Source organism: Pseudophryne corroboree, chromosome 3 (assembly GCF_028390025.1).
Source record: "Pseudophryne corroboree isolate aPseCor3 chromosome 3, aPseCor3.hap2, whole genome shotgun sequence".
Lineage (NCBI taxonomy): Eukaryota > Metazoa > Chordata > Amphibia > Anura > Myobatrachidae > Pseudophryne > Pseudophryne corroboree.
Window position 1 is genome coordinate 378,634,096 of NC_086446.1, and position 19,090 is coordinate 378,653,185.

The 19,090-nt window shown below is 48.0% G+C and overlaps 1 protein-coding gene across 2 annotated transcripts in view; it reads right to left on the minus strand.

Annotated features, from left to right (window-relative positions):
* Nucleotides 1-19,090, minus strand: part of EFTUD2 (elongation factor Tu GTP binding domain containing 2) — a 105,537-nt gene that overhangs the window by 18,054 nt on the left and 68,393 nt on the right. For both annotated transcript variants that reach the window (XM_063959978.1, XM_063959977.1), the window contains exons 18-21: nt 14,085-14,225; nt 13,719-13,820; nt 6,299-6,381; nt 5,555-5,641 (exon numbers count right to left, since the gene is read on the minus strand). In XM_063959978.1, the coding sequence (XP_063816048.1) occupies nt 5,555-5,641; nt 6,299-6,381; nt 13,719-13,820; nt 14,085-14,225 (413 nt within the window). The remainder of the gene's footprint in view (nt 1-5,554; nt 5,642-6,298; nt 6,382-13,718; nt 13,821-14,084; nt 14,226-19,090) is intronic.

Consider the following 19,090-nt stretch of genomic DNA (forward strand, 5'->3'; position numbering starts at 1 on the left):
GCATCCGTGGTCACCAGGACCCAGTCCTGTATGCCGAATCTGCGGCCCTCTAACAGATGAGCACTCTGCAACCACCACAGAAGAGACACCCTTGTCCGTGGCGATAAGGTTATCCGCTGATGCATCTGCAGATGCGATCCGGACCATTTGTCCAGCAGATCCCACTGAAAAGTTCGTGCGTGGAATCTGCCGAATGGAATCGCTTCGTAAGAAGCCACCATCTATCCCAGGACTCTTGTGCATTGATGTACAGACACTGTCCCTGGTTTTCGGAGGTTCCTGACAAGTTCGGATAACTCCCTGGCTTTCTCCTCCGGAAGAAACACCTTTTTCTGAACCGTGTCCAGAATCATTCCCAGGAACAGCAGACGTGTTGTCGGGGTCAACTGAGATTTTGGAAAATTCAGAATCCACCCGTGTTGTTGCAGCACTACTTGGGTTAGTGCTACTCCGTCCTCCAGCTGTTCTCTGGACCTTGCCCTTATCAGGAGATCGTCCAAGTAAGGGATAATTAATACGCCTCTTCTTCGCAGAAGAATCATCATTTCGGCCATTACCTTGGTAAAGACCCGAGGTGCCGTGGACAATCCAAACGGCAGCGTCTGAAACTGATAATGACAGTTTTGCACCACGAACCTGAGGTACCCTTGATGTGAAGGGCAAATTGGGACATGCAGGTAAGCATCCTTTATGTCCAGGGACACCATAAAGTCCCCTTCTTCCAGATTCGCTATCACTGCTCTGAGTGACTCCATCTTGAACTTGAATTTTTGTATGTACAGGTTCAAAGATTTCAGATTTAGAATAGGTCTTACCGAGCCGTCCGGCTTCGGTACCACAAATAGCGTGGAGTAATACCCCTTTCCCTGTTGTAGGAGGGGTACCTTGACTATCACCTGCTGAGCAAACAGCTTGTGAATGGCTTTCAATACCGTCGCCCTGTCTGAGGGAGACGTTGGCAAAGCAGACTTTAGGAACCGGCGAGGGGGAGACTTCTCGAATTCCAACCTGTAACCCTGAGATACTACCTGCAGAATCCAGGGGTCCACCTGTGAGCAAGCCCACTGTGCGCTGAAATTCTTGAGTCGACCCCCCACCGTTCCTGAGTCCGCTTGTAAGGCCCCAGCGTCATGCTGAGGGCTTTGCAGAACCCTGGGAGGGCTTCTGTTCCTGGGCAGGGGCTGCTTGCTGCCCTCTCTTACCCCTTCCTCTGCCCCTAGGCAGATATGACTGTCCTTTTGTCCGCTTGTTCTTATAGGACCGAAAGGACTGCGGCTGAAAAGACGGTGTCTTTTTCTGTTGGGAGGGGGTCTGAGGTAAAAAGGTGGATTTTCCGGCAGTTGCCGTGGCCACCAGATCCGATAGACCGACGCCAAATAATTCCTCCCCTTTATACGGCAATACTTCCATATGTCGTTTGGAATCCGCATCACCTGACCACTGTCGCGTCCATAAACTCCTTCTGGCAGATATGGACATCGCATTTACTCTCGATGCCAGAGTGCAAATATCTCTCTGCGCATCTCGCATATAAAGGAAAGCATCCTTTAATTGCTCTATAGTCAATAAAATACTGTCCCTATCCAGGGTATCAATATTTTCAGTCAGGGAATCCAACCAGACGACCCCAGCACTGCACATCCAGGCTGAGGCGATGGCCGGTCGCAGTATAACACCAGTATGTGTGTATATACTTTTTAGGGTAGTTTCCAGTCTCCTATCTGCTGGATCCTTGAGGGCGGCCGTATCCGGAGACGGTAACGCCACTTGTTTTGATAAGCGTGTGAGCGCCTTATCCACCCTAGGGGGTGTTTCCCAGCGCGCCCTAACCTCTGGCGGGAAAGGGTATAATGCTAATAACTTTTTTGAAATTAGCATTTTTCTATCTGGGTTAAACCACGCTTCATCACATACATCATTTAATTCCTCTGATTCAGGAAACACTACAGGTAGTTTTTTCACCCCCCACATAATACCCCTTTTTGTGGTACTTGCAGCATCAGAGATATGCAAAGCCTCCTTCATTGCCGTGATCATATAACGTGTGGCCCTACTTGAAAATACGTTTGTTTCATCACCGTCGACACTAGATTCAGTGTCTGGGTCTGTGTCGACCGACTGAGGTAAAGGGCGCTTTACAGCCCCTGACGGTGTCTGAGACGCCTGGGCAGGTACTAACTGGTTTGCCGGCCGTCTCATGTCGTCAACTGATTTTTGTAATGTGCTGACATTATCACGTAATTCCATAAACAAAGCCATCCATTCCGGTGTCGACTCCCTGGGGGGTGACATCACCATTATCGGCAATTGCTCTGCCTCCACGCCAACATCGTCCTCATACATGTCGACACACACGTACCGACACACAGCAGACACACAGGGAATGCTCTTATCGAAGACAGGACCCCACTAGCCCTTTGGGGAGACAGAGGGAGAGTTTGCCAGCACACACCCAAGCGCTATAATATATATGGGAACAACCTTATATAAGTGTTGTTCCTTATAGCAGCTTAAATATATCCAGTATATCGCCAAAAAATGCCCCCCCTCTCTGTTTTACCCTGTTTCTGTAGTGCAGTGCAGGGGAGAGTCCTGGGAGCCTTCCTCACAGCGGAGCTGAGCAGGAAAATGGCGCTGTGTGCTGAGGAGAATAAGCCCCGCCCCCTATTTCGGCGGGCTTTCCTCCCGTGGATTTAGATAATTGGCATGGGTTAAATACAAACATATAGCCTTAATGGCTATATGTGATGTATTCTTTTGCCTTAAGGTAATAAAATATTGCTGCCCAGGGCGCCCCCAGCAGCGCCCTGCACCCTCCGTGACCGCTTGGTGTGAAGTGTGTGACAACAATGGCGCACAGCTGCAGTGCTGTGCGCTACCTTCATGAAGACTGAAGAGCCTTCTGCCGCCTGTTTCCGGACCTTCAATCTTCAGCATCTGTAAGGGGGGTCGGCGGCGCGGCTCCGGGACGAACCCCAGGGTGAGACCTGTGTTCCGACTCCCTCTGGAGCTAACGGTGTCCAGTAGCCTAAGAATCCAATCCATCCTGCACGCAGGTGAGTTGAAATTCTCTCCCCTAAGTCCCTCGATGCAGTGAGCCTGTTGCCAGCAGGACTCACTGAAAATAAAAAACCTAAAAAACTTTTTCTAAGCAGCTCTTTAAGAGAGCCACCTAGATTGCACCCTGCTCGGACGGGCACAAAAACCTAACTGAGGCTTGGAGGAGGGTCATAGGGGGAGGAGCCAGTACACACCACCTGATCCTAAAGCTTTATTTTTGTGCCCTGTCTCCTGCGAAGCCGCTATTCCCCATGGTCCTGACGGAGTCCCCAGCATCCACTTAGGACGTTAGAGAAAACTACAGGTAGTTTTTCCCTCACCGAACCTAATACCCCTTTTTGGTGGTACTCGTATTATCAGAAATGTATAAAACATTTTCCATTGTCTCAATCATGTAACGTGTGGCCCTACTGGAAATCACGATTGTCTCTTCACCGTCGACACAGGAGTCAGTATCCGTGTCGGCGTCTGTATCTGCCATCTGAGGTAACGGGCGCTTTGACGGCCTATGAGACGTCTGGACAGGCACAAGCTGAGTAGCCGGCTGTCTTATGTCAACCACTGTTTTTTTATACAGAGCTGACACTGTCACGTAATTTTCAACAGTACATCCACTCAGGTGTCGACCCCCTAGGTGGTGACATCACTGTTACAGACACTCTGCTCCGTCTCCACATAATTTTTCTCCTCATACATGTCGACACAAACGTACCGACACACAGCACACACACACACAGGGAATGCTCTGATAGAGGACAGGACCCCACTAGCCCTTTGGGGAGACAGAGGGAGAGTTTGCCAGCACACACCAGAGCGCTATATATATATATATATATATACACATACAGGGATAACCTTATATAAGTGTTTTTCCCCTTATAGCTGCTGTATGTTTTAATACTGCGCCTAATTAGTGCCCCCCTCTCTTTTTTTAACCCTTTCTGTAGTGTAGTGACTGCAGGGAAGAGCCAGGGAGCTTCCCTCCAACTGAGCTGTGAGGGAAAATGGCGCCAGTGTGCTGAGGAGATAGGCTCCGCCCCCTTTTCGGCGGCCTTATCACCCGTTTTTCTGTATATTCTGGCAGGGGTTAAATGCATCCATATAGCCCAGGAGCTATATGTGATGTCTTTTTTGCCATGTAAGGTATTTTTATCATGTTTTATTGCGTCTCAGGGCGCCCCCCCCAGCGCCCTGCACCCTCAGTGACCGGAGTATGAAGTGTGCTGAGAGCAATGGCGCACAGCTGCAGTGCTGTGCGCTACCTTATTGAAGACAGGAACGTCTTCTGCCCCCGATTTTTCCGGACCTCTTCGCTCTTCTGGCTCTGTAAGGGGGCCGGCGGCGCGGCTCCGGGACCCATCCAGGCTGGGCCTGTGATCGTCCCTCTGGAGCTAATGTCCAGTAGCCAAGAAGCCCAATCCACTCTGCACGCAGGTGAGTTCGCTTCTTCTCCCCTTAGTCCCTCGATGCAGGGAGCCTGTTGCCAGCAGGTCTCACTGAAAATAACAAACCTAAACTAAAACTTTCACTAAGAAGCTCAGGAGAGCCCCTAGTGTGCACCCTTCTCATCGGGCACAGAAATCTAACTGAGGCTTGGAGGAGGGTCATAGGGGGAGGAGCCAGTGCACACCAGTTAGTCCTAAAGCTTTCTTTAGATGTGCCCAGTCTCCTGCGGAGCCGCTATCCCCCTGTGGTCCTTACGGAGTCCCCAGCATCCACTAGGACGTCAGAGAAAAATGTATTTCAAATAACCCCATTTAATGTACAAAATGTGATATTTTCCCACTAACATGAAGTTTCTGTTCACATCATCTGAAAAGTTAATACATTATATAGATGTTATTGCGGTATCTCTGGCAACACACCATGCCAAATCAGACCATACAACATGACACCTTCCATCAGGCACAAAATGCTCTGCTCCTGGGCTTCCCTCTTAATTTATGATTTGCCATTACCTGTGTTGAGCTAGTACATTGATGAGAAAGGCGTTTCAACACAGGTGATAGTCATAATGTAAGGAGGAAGCCCAGGAGCAAAGCATTTGTACCTGATGAAATGGGACAAGGGATCATGTTGGAGGATCTGCTTTATGGGACTTATAAGGCCCTACACACTGGGCGATCTGACTGCAAGATATGAACGATCTTGTTCATTAATGAACGAGATACCATTCATATTGTGCAGTGTGGAGGCAACAGCGATGAACGATGCGCGGCCCCGCGCTCGTTCATCGCTGGTGACCCGTCGGCTGTGCATGCAGGCCAATATGGACGATCTCGTCCATATTTGCCTGCACTTCTATGGAGCCGGGTGACGGGGGGAGTGAAGAAACGTCACTCCCCCCATCACTGCCCCACGCCGCCGGGTCGCCCGTCGACCGTATCCACCGTCGAGCAGCTCGGCAGCGGATCGGTCAATGTGTAGGGCCCTTTAGATTAACGTTTCTGTTCTATCATGCACAATGCAGTCTCGCACATCTAATAAATTGTACCTGTTCCATGATATCTGTACCACTTCATTTTCAATGTCCTCCGCCAGACCTTTCTCCAATGGCTCAGCAATCATTGTAATTTTATTCCTAGGGACAAATATAACAACGTGAGCAAAGAGAAGCACATTCATACATGCGATTAAATTAAAGATGTGAAAAGGAGGGGTGCAGAGCTGGTCTGTTCATTGGTCTACTTGTACTCTGCATGCCCACACAAAAGTGAATAATGACATACATATGCAGATTTGAAACCGCAAACGACAGGTAGAACAGGGTAGAGAAAATGCAGTCAAACTTAAGGGGGATTTGCAATTAAGACAGGTGCACATGAAGTCACAGATACTACTCTTCAGAAGAACAGCAATAAACCACCAGATCTTTGTGAACCCTCTTGGCGCTGTACCAGGCTGGGGGCCACATGCATCACACACCTCTGATGTACATGGAGACCATAAACTCTTTCTACACCAAGTGGTTTGACATATCTCCAATGCACCATCTTGAACCTACCCACCCTAAGTGGAACTTTTAGGTAGCTTAGGTTCAAAATTGGCCATGATGACATTCAAAGAAAATTTAGAACTCGGCAAGCTAAGAAATATTAAGGGAGGGTTTAGATATCTTTTAAGTGCACAAACTCCTGGATGATCCAAGGTTCCAGTGTCCCTCAAACAGCATTAGTCCCATCATACATTTGAGATTTTAGAATGGCTAGTAGTATATTGAAACCCATTGGGGCCTTACTTTTTATTTGGAGTCTCAGCAAAACACTTCAGTGATGACGTTTCCACGACGGTCTCACAAAACGTCACCACTGGATCTGCCACCTAAAAGTAAAGAGTTCATTTTGATTATACAATTTAAAAAAAAACAATTATATATAAAAATAAGATTTTACTCACCGGTAAATCTATTTCTCGTAGTCCGTAGTGGATGCTGGGAACTCCGTAAGGACCATGGGGAATAGCGGGCTCCGAAGGAGGCTGGGCACTCTAGAAAGATTTATGACTACCTGGTGTGCACTGGCTCCTCCCACTATGACCCTCCTCCAAGCCTCAGTTAGGACACTGTGCCCGGACGAGCTGACATAATAAGGAAGGATTTTGAATCCCGGGTAAGACTCATACCAGCCACACCAATCACACCGTACAACTCGTGATACTATATCCAGTTTGACAGTATGAAAACAACTGAGCCTCTCAACAGATGGCTCAACAATAACCCTTTAGTTAGCAATAACTATTTACAAGTATTGCAGACAATCCGCACTTGGGATGGGCGCCCAGCATCCACTACGGACTACGAGAAATAGATTTACCGGTGAGTAAAATCTTATTTTCTCCGACGTCCTAGTGGATGCTGGGAACTCCGTAAGGACCATGGGGATTATACCAAAGCTCCCAAACGGGCGGGAGAGTGCGGATGACTCTGCAGCACCGAATGAGAGAACTCAAGGTCCACCTCAGCCAGGGTATCAATTTTGTAGAATTTTGCAAACGTGTTTGCCCCTGACCAAGTAACAGCTCGGCAAAGTTGTAAAGCCGAGACCCCTCGGGCAGCCGCCCAAGATGAGCCCCCCTTCCCTGTGGAATGGGCTTTCACTGATTTAGGATGCGGCAGTCCAGCCGCAGAATGCTCCTGCTGAATCGTGTCACAGATCCAGCGAGCGATAGTCTGCTTAGAAGCAGGAGCACCCAGCCTGTTGGGTGCATACAGGATAAATAGCGAGTCAATTTTCCTGACTCTAGCCGTCCTGGAAACATAATTTTTCAAGGCCCTGACTACGTCCAGTAACTTGGAATCCTCCAAGTCCCTAGCAGCTGCAAGCACCACAATAGGTTGGTTCAAGTGAAAAACTGATACCGCCTTAAGGAGAAACTGGGGACGAGTCCTCAATTCTGCCCTATCCATATGGAAAATCAGATAAGGACTTTTATATGACAAAGCCGCCAATTCTGATACACGCCTGGCCGAAACCAAGGCCAATAACATGACCACTTTCAACGTGAGATATTTTAGATCCACGGTTTTTAGTGGTTCAAACCAATGTGATTTTAAGAAAACTCAACACCACGTTGAGATCCCAAGGTGCCACTGGAGGCACAACTGGGGGCTGAATATGCATCACTCCTTTTACAATGTCTGAACTTCAGGTACTGAAGCTAATTTTTTCTGGAAGAAAATCGACAGAGCCGAGATCTGTATCTTAATGGAGCCTAATTTTAGGCCCATAGACACTCCTGCTTGTAGGAAATGCAGAAATCGACCTAGTTGAAATTCCTCTGTTGGGGCCTTTTTGGCCTCACACCAAGCAACATATTTCCGCCATATGCGGTGATAATGTTTTGCAGTAACATCTTTCCTGGCTTGAATCAGCGTAGGAATGACTTCCTCCAGAATGCCCTTTTCCTTTAGGATCCAGCGTTCAACCGCCATGCCATCAAAACGTAGCCGCGGTAAGTCTTGGAACAGACAGGGCCCCTGCTGCAGCAGGTCCTGTCTGAGCGGCAGAGGCCATGGGTCCTCTGATATATAGTTTCTTGAAGTTCTGGGTACCAGGCTCTTCTTGGCCAATCCGGAACCACGAGTATCGTTCTTACTCCTCGCCTTCTTATTATGCTCAGTAACTTTGGTATGAGAGGCAGAGGGGGGAACACATAAACCGACTGGTACACCCACGGTGTTACCAGAGCGTCCACAGCTATCGCCTGAAGGTCCCTTGACCTGGCGCAATATCTTTTATAGCTTTTTGTTGAGGCGGGACGCCTTCATGTCCACCTGTGGCCTTTCCCAATGGTGTACAATCCTTTGGAAGACTTCTGGATGAAGTCCCCACACTCTCGGGTGGAAGTCGTGTCTGCTGAGAAGATCTGCTTCCCAGTTGTCCACTCCGGGAATGAACACTGCTGACAGTGTTAACACATGATTTTCCGCCCATCGGAGAATCCTTGTGGCTTCTGCCATCGCCATCCTGCTTCTTGTGCCGCCCTGTTGGTTTACATGGGCGACTGCCGTGATGTTGCCTGATTGGATCAGGACCGGCTGGTTTTGAAGCAGAGGCCTTGCCTGACTCAGGGCATTGTAAATGTCCCTCTGTTCCAGAATATTTATGTAGGGAAGTCACCTGACTTGACCAAAGTCCCTGGAAGGTTCTTCCCTGTGTGACTGCCCCCCAGCCTCAAAGGCTGGCATCCATGGTCACCTAGTCCTGTATGTCGAACCTGCGGCCCTCTTAAAGATGGGCCCTCTGCAGCCACTACAGTAGAGATACCCTGGTCCTTGGAGACAGGGTTATCAGCCTAAAGCATCTGAAGATGCGACCCGGACCACTTGTCTAACAGGTCCCCCTGAAAAGTTCTTGCATGGAACCTGCCGAATGGGATTGCTTCGTAGGAAGCTATCATTTTTCCCAGGACTCGCGTGCAATGATGCACCGATAACTGTTTTGGCTTCAGGAGGTCTCTGACTAGAGATGACAGCTCCTTGGCTTTCTCCTCCTGGAGAAACACTTATTTCTGGTCTGTGTCCAGAACCATCCCCAGGAACAGTAGACGTGTCGTAGGAACCAGCTGTGACTCTGGACTGTTTAGAATCCAACCGTGCTGTTGTAGCACTTTCCAAAATAGTGCTACCCCGACTAGCAACTGCTCCTTGGACCTCGCCCTTATAAGGAGATTGTCCAAATACGGGATAATTAAAAACTCCCCTTTTCGAAGGAGTATCCTCATTCCGGCCATTACCATGGTAACACCCTCGGTGCCCTGTACAGTCCAAACGGCAGAGTCTGGACTTGGTAATGGTAATCCTGTACCACAATCTGAGGTACTCCTGGCGAGGATAGTAAATAGGGACATGCAGGTAAGCATCCTTGATGTCCCGGGATACCATGTAATCCCCCTCGTCCAGGCTTGCAATAACCGCCCTGAGCGAATCCATCTTGAACTTGAATTTTTTATGTATGTGTTCAAGGATTTTAAATATAAAAAAGGGTCACACCGAACCATGTGGTTTCGGTACCCCAAAACCGTGTGGAATAGTAACCCCGTCCTTGTTGGAGTAGGGGCACCTTAAGTATTACCTGCTGGGAATACAGCTTATTAATTGCCTCTAGCACAGCCTCCCTGCCTGAGGGAGTTGTCGGCAAGGCATATTTGAGGAAACGGCGGGGGGAAGACATATCGAATTCCAGCATGTACCCCTGAAATACTACTTGAATGAAACAGGGATCCACCTGTGAGCGAGCCCACTGATCGCTGAAATTTTTGAGACGGCCCCCCACCGTACCTGGCTACACCTGTGGAGCCCCCGCGTCATGCTGTGGACTCAGAGGAAGCGAGAGAAGAATTATGATTCTGGGAATAGGCTGACTGGTGCAGCTTTTTCCCTCTTCCCTTGTCTCTGTACAGAAAGGAAGCGCCATTGACCCGCTTGCTTTTCTGAAGCCGAAAGGACTGTACCAGATAATACAGTGCTTTCTTAGTCTGTGAGGAAACTTGAGGTAAAAATATTTCTTCCCAGCTGTTGCTGCGGATACGAGGTCCCAGAGACCATCCCCAAATAATTCCTCACCCTTATAAGGCAGAATCTCTATGCGCCTTTTAAGGGCAGCATCACCTGTCCAGTGACAGGTCTCTAATACCCTCCTGACAGAATGGACATTACATTCATTTTGGATGCCAGCCGGCAAAATATCCCTCTGTGCATCCCTCATATATAAGACGACGTCTTTAATATGTTCTCATGTTAGCAAACTAGTATGTTTGACAGGGTCACCGACCACGCTGCAGCAGCACGCTCTGCAGGTTTCAGTCTAGTACCTGAGAGGTGCTGGTAGCACCATTGACAGAATTATTCAACCAGTCATTAGCTACAGGAGAAATTCCAGGGGACTGGAAAAGAGCAAACGTAGTCCCACTGCACAAAAGTGGAAGCAAGGAAGAGGCAAACAACTACAGACCAGTGAGTCTTACATCAGTAGTAGGGAAATTGATGGAAACACTCTTAAAAGAAAGAGTTGTAGATCATCTCAAATCCGGCAATTTACTGGATCCCAAACAGCATGGATTCACTGGGGGAAGATCATGTCAAACAAATCTTATTGACTTTTTTGATTGTGTGACTAAAGTGATGGATAAAGGTGGAGCCATGGATATAGCTTATCTTGACTTTAGTAAGGCTTTTGACACAGTTCCACATCGCAGACTGCTAAATAAACTTGAAAGTTTGGGATTGGATATTAGGATTATTGAATGGATAAGATCTTGGTTGAAGGATAGAAAACAGAGAGTTGTGGTAAATGGAGTGCATTCACAGGAGGGAAATGTTACCAGTGGAGTACCCCAGGGATCTGTACTTGGACCAGTGCTTTTCAATATCTTTATTGGTGACCTTGCAAATGGGATTAAAGGGAAAGTATGCCTTTTTGCAGATGACACAAAGGTATGCAACAGGGTAGACACATCAGGTGGGGTAAAACAAATGATTGAGGATCTAGGTAGACTAGAGGAATGGTCAAGAGTCTGGCAATTACAGTTTAATGCCAAAAAATGCAAAATCATGCACTTGGGTCTCAAAAATCCTAAAGCTAAATACAGTATTAATGGCACTATACTGGAAACTACTGAGGAGGAAAGGGATCTAGGAGTCACTATTTCAGATGACTTAAAGGCAGGTAAGCAATGTAACAAGGCAATGAGGAAGGCTAGTCAGATGCTTGGCTGCATTGGGAGAGGAATCAGCAGCAGAAAGAAAGAAGTAATAATGCCACTGTATAGGTCATTGGTACGGCCTCATCTAGAATACTGTATTCAGTTCTGGAGGCCATATCTTCAAAAGGATATTAATACATTAGAAACTGTACAAAGGAGGGCAACTAAAATGGTGCATGGCCTACATCACAAAACATACCCAGAAAGACTAAGAAATCTCAATATGTATAGTTTGGAGCAGAGAAGAGAAAGGGGGGACATGATAGAAACTTTCAAATATATGAAGGGTTTTAACAAAGTCCAGGAGGGAAACATTCTCCAAATGAAGAGAAGCAATAGGACACGAGGACATGCACTGAGACTGGAGGGGTGGAGGTTCAGGGGAAATTTGCGGAAAAATTATTTCACAGAAAGGGTAGTGGACAAGTGGAATAGCCTCCCATCAGAGGTGGTAGAGGCTAAGACAGTAGAGCAATTTAAACATGCATGGGATAGACATAAGGATATCCTTACAAAGAAATAAGGATCAAATAAGGTTAGTGATAAAAAAAAATAATATATAAAAAAAAAAAAAAAAGGGGCAGACTAGATGGGCCAAGTGGTTCTTATCTGCCGACAAATTCTATGTTTCTATGTTTCTAAATACAGACTTCAGGATAGCCTCCTGCTTTTTATCAACAGGTACCTTCAAAGTGGCCGTTCCTAAAACGGCAGTGCCAAACCTATTTTGACAACCGTGTGAGCGCCTTATCCACCCTAGGGGATATCTCCCAGCGTAACTTATCCCCTGGCGGGAAAAGGTACGCCATCAGTAACTTTTTAGAAATTACCAGTTTCTTATCAGGGGGAACCCACGCTTTTCACACACTTCATTCATTCATCTGATGGGGGAACAAAACACTGCCTGCTTTTTCTCCCCAAACATAAAAACCCATTTTTTTTTTAGAGGTTAATGTCATAAATGTGTAACACATTTTTTTTATTGCCGGGATCAAGTCACGGATGTTCCTAGTGGATTGTGTATGTCTCAACCTAGTCGACACTGGAGTCAGACTCCGTGTCGACATCTGTGTCTGCCATCTGAATGAGCGGGCGTTTTTGAGCCCCTGATGGCCTCTGAGACGCCTGGGCAGGCACGGGCTGAGAAGCCGGCTGTCCCACAGCTGTTACGTCATCCACCCTTTTAAGTAAGGAGTTGACACTGTCGGTTAATACCTTTTACCTAACCATCCACTCTGGTGTCGGCCCCACAGGGGGCGACATCACACTTATCGGCATCTGCTCCGTCACTATACAAGCCTCCTCCTCAAACCTGTCGACACAGCTGTACCGACACACCGCACACACACAGGGAATGCTCTGACTGAGGACAGGACCCACAAAGCCCTTTGGGGAGACAGAGAGAGAGTATGCCAGCACACACCAGAGCACTATATAATGTGGGGATTAACACTATAACTGAGTGAATTTTCCCCCATAGCTGCTTGTATATACAATATTGCGCCCAAATTTTGTGCCCCCCCCCTCTCTTTTTAACCCTTTGAGCCTGAAAACTACAGGGGAGAGCCTGGGGAGCTTTCTTCCAGTTGCACTGTGAAGAGAAAATGGCGCCAGTGTGTCTGAGGGAGATAGCTCCGCCCCTTTTCTGCGGCCTATTCTCCCGCTTTTTCCTGGATTCTGGCAGGGGTATTTACCACATATATAGCCTCTGGGGCTATATATTGTGGTATTTTTGCCAGCCAAGGTGTTTTTATTGCTGCTCAGGGCGCCCCCCCCCCCAGCGCCCTGCACCCTCAGTGACCGGAGTGTGAAGTGTGCATGAGGAGCAATGGCGCACAGCTGCAGTGCTGTGCGCTACCTTGGTGAAGACTGATGTCTTCTGCCGCCGATTTTCCGGACCTCTTCTTGCTTCTGGCTCTGTAAGGGGGACGGCGGCGCGGCTCCGGGACCGAACACCAAGGACTGGGCCTGCGGTCGATCCCTCTGGAGCCAATGGTGTCCAGTAGCCTAAGAAGCCCAATCCGGCTGCAAGCAGGCGAGTTCGCTTCTTCTCCCCTTAGTCCCTCGCTGCAGTGAGCCTGTTGCCAGCAGGTCTCACTGAAAATAAAAAACCTCATTCTATACTTTCTTTCTAGAGGCTCAGGAGAGCCCCTAGTGTGCATCCAACCTCGGCCGGGCACAAGATCTAACTGAGGCTTGGAGGAGGGTCATAGTGGGAGGAGCCAGTGCACACCAGGTAGTCATAAATCTTTCTAGAGTGCCCAGCCTCCTTCGGAGCCTGCTATTCCCCATGGTCCTTACGGAGTTCCCAGCATCCACTAGGACGTCAGAGAAATGTGGATGTGTTACTTACATACAGTTGGCAGCAGGTAGCCATGTGATGGACGGAATATAACATGGCTTGCCTCAATTGTACATGTATATGAAAAAATTACCCCCCCGATTTCAGAACTCACCTTAATGTCAATCTCTGAATACATCTTGCGCAGGTCATGCATGACACAGTCTAGGTACAGCTCTCCCGTGCCAAGAATGACATGCTCGCCAGACTCCTCCACCTAGAGACAGAGCTAGAAACTTACTAAGGTGCAGATCACATGGACAGAGACAAAGTTACATTTGACACAAACAACCAATGTATAATATATATCAGTCACATAATGGGTGCAGCAGTATTCAGCAGGTCAGGATTTTACACCTTGTATAATTAGTGCATACTGGCACAGGTATTTCTTAAATACTTGACACATTAACAAGTTTCATAGCTGCCTCATGATAGGGCCTGTCAAATATAAATTTATGGGGGGAAAAAAATGAAGTACCTTAGTGGTAAGAGAAGGGTAACTCTTGTTGACTTTCCTCAACCCATCTAACATCTTAGGCAACTCTGAAGGGTTAACAGGTTCAACTGCAATTTTAATTACAGATGTTGTGTTGAACTTCAACGGCCTGAAGATCTGAGCCTAAACAACAATAAAACAGTACATAATGATGTTAATTGTGTGAGCATTAATCAAAAGTTTCTGATCACTCTTAATTCGTACCAATGAAAAGAACATCGGTTCTTATGCCGGAAAAGGGAGAGTGCCGGCAATAGCCCAGCTCAGCCCTCAAACGGGTGATGTCATGATATCTCAATGAGGGGGTGAAACCAAGGAGTAGCTGAACATCTCAAGGACGCTCCAGATGGCACTGCAGCCTTTTGCCGCTGGTGCCAAGAAGCAGCTGGGCACCCAGATCGCTCCAAAGACGCTTCAGGCAATGGATCTCTAGACTAGAGTTTGCCCTGCTCGGCAGCAACGCATGCCCACCGCTAATTACTTCCCTGGGAAGGGTTCTACATTTATTACAACTAATTATATTGTCAGTAGAATAGCTATAAGTGTTATAATTGCTTAAATTATTGGCAATCCACTGAGAAGTGCTGGATGAAATGGCCACCAATATGTATGTGCTGGACTGAGGAGGGTGTTATTCAGCCAGAGGATATTCTGGTAACTAAACATCTACTATAATTGTGTCCAGGAATACACTTATTACTACTAGCTACAGCTGCTATTGGCACAGATTATATCCTCCTATATATTGTGAGAGGCACCTTATACAAAAAGAGAATAGAAAAAGTTGCAGTAAATATATGTACGTCTAAGGCTCAGAAGGGTATAAGAAAAGTGCTCTATCCTATAGGTTAGAAATAAGACAGAAGTCTCCAGGACAGCACCTTCCATGTATATACACGCATAAATCTGGTATCAATAACGGTATTTTGGTTCTTACATGTAAAAATAAGATTTTACTCACCGGTAAATCTATTTCTCGTAGTCCGTAGTGGATGCTGGGAACTCCGAAAGGACCATGGGGAATAGCGGCTCCGCAGGAGACTGGGCACAACTAAAGAAAGCTTTTAGGTCACCTGGTGTGCACTGGCTCCTCCCACTATGACCCTCCTCCAAGCCTCAGTTAGGACACTGTGCCCGGACGAGCTGACATAATAAGGAAGGATTTTGAATCCCGGGTAAGACTCTTACCAGCCACACCAATCACACCGTATAACTCGTGATACTATACCCAGTTTAACAGTATGAAAACAACTGAGCCTCTCAACAGATGGCTCAACAATAACCCTTTAGTTAACAATAACTATGTACAAGTATTGCAGACAATCCGCACTTGGGATGGGCGCCCAGCATCCACTACGGACTACGAGAAATAGATTTACCGGTGAGTAAAATCTTATTTTCTCTGACGTCCTAGTGAATGCTGGGAACTCCGAAAGGACCATGGGGATTATACCAAAGCTCCCAAACGGGCGGGAGAGTGCGGATGACTCTGCAGCACCGAATGAGAGAACTCAAGGTCCTCCTCAGCCAGGGTATCAAATTTGTAGAATTTTGCAAACGTGTTTGCCCCTGACCAAGTAGCAGCTCGGCAAAGTTGTAAAGCCGAGACCCCTCGGGCAGCCGCCCAAGATGAGCCCACCTTCCTTGTGGAATGGGCTTTTACTGATTTAGGATGCGGCAGTCCAGCCGCAGAATGCGCCAGCTGAATTGTGCTACAAATCCAGCGAGCAATAGTCTGCTTAGAAGCAGGAGCACCCAGTCTGTTGGGTGCATACAGGATAAATAGCGAGTCAGTTTTCCTGACTCTAGCCGTCCTGGAAACATAAATTTTCAAGGCCCTGACTACGTCCAGTAACTTGGAATCCTCCAAGTCCCTAGTAGCCGCAGGCACCACAATAGGTTGGTTCAAGTGAAAAGCTGATACCACCTTAGGGAGAAACTGGGGACGAGTCCTCAATTCTGCCCTATCCATATGGAAAATCAGATAAGGGCTTTTACATGACAAAGCTGCCAATTCTGACACACGCCTGGCTGAAGCCAAGGCCAATAACATGACCACTTTCCACGTGAGATATTTTAGATCCACGGTTTTAAGTGGCTCAAACCAATGTGATTTTAAGAAACTCAACACCACGTTGAGATCCCAAGGTGCCACTGGAGGCACAAACGGGGGCTGAATATGCAGCACTCCTTTCACAAACGTCTGAACTTCAGGTAGTGAAGCTAGTTCTTTCTGGAAGAAAATCGACAGAGCCGAGATCTGTACCTTAATGGAGCCTAATTTCAGGCCCATAGTCACTCCTGCTTGTAGGAAATGCAGAAATCGACCTAGTTGAAATTCCTCTGTTGGGGCCTTTTTGGCCTCACACCAAGCAACATATTTCCGCCATATGCGGTGATAATGCCTTGCAGTTACATCTTTCCTGGCTTTAATCAGCGTAGGAATGACTTCCTCCGGAATGCCCTTTCCTTCAGGATCCGGCGTTCAACCGCCATGCCGTCAAACGCAGCCGCGGTAAGTCTTGGAACAGACAGGGCCCCTGCTGCAGCAGGTCCTGTCTGAGCGGCAGAGGCCATGGGTCCTCTGAGATCATCTCTTGAAGTTCCGGGTACCACGCTCGTCTTGGCCAATCCGGAACCACGAGTATTGTTCTTACTCCTCGTTTTCTTATTATTCTCAGTACCCTTGGTATGAGAGGCAGAGGAGGGATCACATAAACTGACTGGTACACCCACGGTGTCACTAGAGCGTCCACAGCTATCGCCTGAGGGTCCCTTGACCTGGCGCAATATCTCTCGTTTTTTGTTTAGGCGGGACGCCATCATGTCCACCTGTGGCCGTTCCCATCGATTTACAATCAGCGTGAAGACTTCTGGATGAAGTCCCCACTCTCCCGGGTGGAGGTCGTGCCTGCTGAGAAAGTCTGCTTCCCAGTTGTCCACTCCCGGAATTAACACTGCTGACAGTGCTAGTACGTGATTTTCCGCCCATCGGAGAATCCTTGTGGCTTCTGCCATTGCCATCCTGCTTCTTGTGCCGCCCTGTCGATTTACATGGGCGACTGCCGTGATGTTGTCTGACTGGATCAGTACCGGCTGGTGTAGAAGCAGGGATTTTGCCTGACTTAGGGCATTGTAAATGGCCCTTAGTTCCAGAATATTTATGTGTAGGGAAGTCTCCTGACTCGACCATAGTCCTTGGAAGTTTCTTCCCTGTGTGACTGCCCCCCAGCCTCGAAGGCTGGCATCCGTGGTCACCAGGACCTAGTCCTGTATGCCGAATCTGCGGCCCTCTAGAAGATGAGCACTCTGCAGCCACCACAGCAGAGACACCCTGGTTCTTGGAGACAGGGTTATTAGGCAATGCATCTGAAGATGCGGTCCGGACCATTGGTCCAACAGGTCCTACTGAAAAATTCTGGCATGGAACCTGCCGAAAGGAATAGCTTCGTAAGAAGCCACCATCTTTCCCAGGACCCGCGTGCAGTGATGCACCGATACCTGTTTTGGTTTCAGGAGGTCTCTGACTAGAGATGACAGCTCCTTGGCTTTCTCCTCCGGGAGAAACACTTTTTTCTGGACTGTATCCAGAATCATACCCAGGAACAGTAGACGTGTCGTCGGAACCAGCTGTGATTTTGGAATATTCAGAATCCAACCGTGCTGGTGTAGCACCTCCTGAGATAGTGCTACTCCCACCAACAACTGCTCCTTGGACCTCGCCTTTATTAGGAGATCGTCCAAGTACGGGATAATTAAAACTCCCTTTCTTCGAAGGAGTATCATCATTTCCGCCATTACCTTGGTAAACACCCTCGGTGCCGTGGAGAGTCCAAACGGCAGCGTCTGGAATTGGTAATGGCAATCCTGTACCACAAATCTGAGGTATTCCTGGTGAGGATAGTAAATGGGGACATGCAGGTAAGCATCCTTGATGTCCAGGGATACCATGTAATCCCCCTCGTCCAGGCTTGCAATAACCGCCCTGAGCGATTCCATCTTGAACTTGAATTTTTTTATGTATGTGTTCAATGATTTCAAATTTAAAATGGGTCTCACCGAACCGTCCGGTTTCGGTACCACAAACAGTGTGGAATAGTAACCCCGTCCTTGTTGAAGTAGGGGCACCTTGATTATCACCTGCTGGGAATACAGCTTGTGAATTGCCGCTAGCACACCCTCCCTGTCTGAAGGAGTAATCGGCAAGGCAGATTTTAGGAACCGGTGGGGTGGAGACGCCTCGAATTCCAGTTTGTACCCTTGAGATACTATTTGCAGGATCCAGAGATCCACCTGTGAGCGAGCCCACTGATCGCTGAAATTTTTGAGGCGGCCCCCCACCGTACCTGGCTCCGCCTGTGGAGCCCCACCGTCATGCGGCGGACTTGGAAGAAGCGGGGGAGGACTTTTGCTCCTGGGAACCTGCTGTTTGTTGCAGCCTTTTTCCCCTACCTCTGCCTCTGGACAGAAAGGACCCGTCTTTTCCACGCCTGTTTTTCTGAGTCCGAAAGGACTGTACCTGATAAAACGGCGCCTTTTTAGGCTGTGAGGGAACATGGGGTAAAAATGTAGACTTCCCAGCAGTTGCTGTGGAAACTAGGTTCGAGAGACCATCCCCAAATAACTCCTCACCCTTATAAGGCAAAACTTCCATGTGCCTTTTTGAATCTGCATCCCCTGTCCACTGGCGAGTCCATAAGCCTCTCCTAGCAGAAATGGACAATGCACTTATTTTAGATGAGAGCCGGCAGATCTCCCTCTGTGCATCTCTCATGTATAAGACTGAGTCTTTTATATGCTCTATGGTTAGCAGAATAGTGTCCCTGTCTAGGGTGTCAATATTTTCTGACAGGGAATCTGACCACGCAGCGGCAGCACTGCACATCCATGCTGACGAAATAGCTGGTCTAAGTATAATGCCTGAGTGTGTATATACAGACTTCAGGATCGCCTCCTGCTTTCTATCAGCAGGTTCCTTGAGGGCGGCC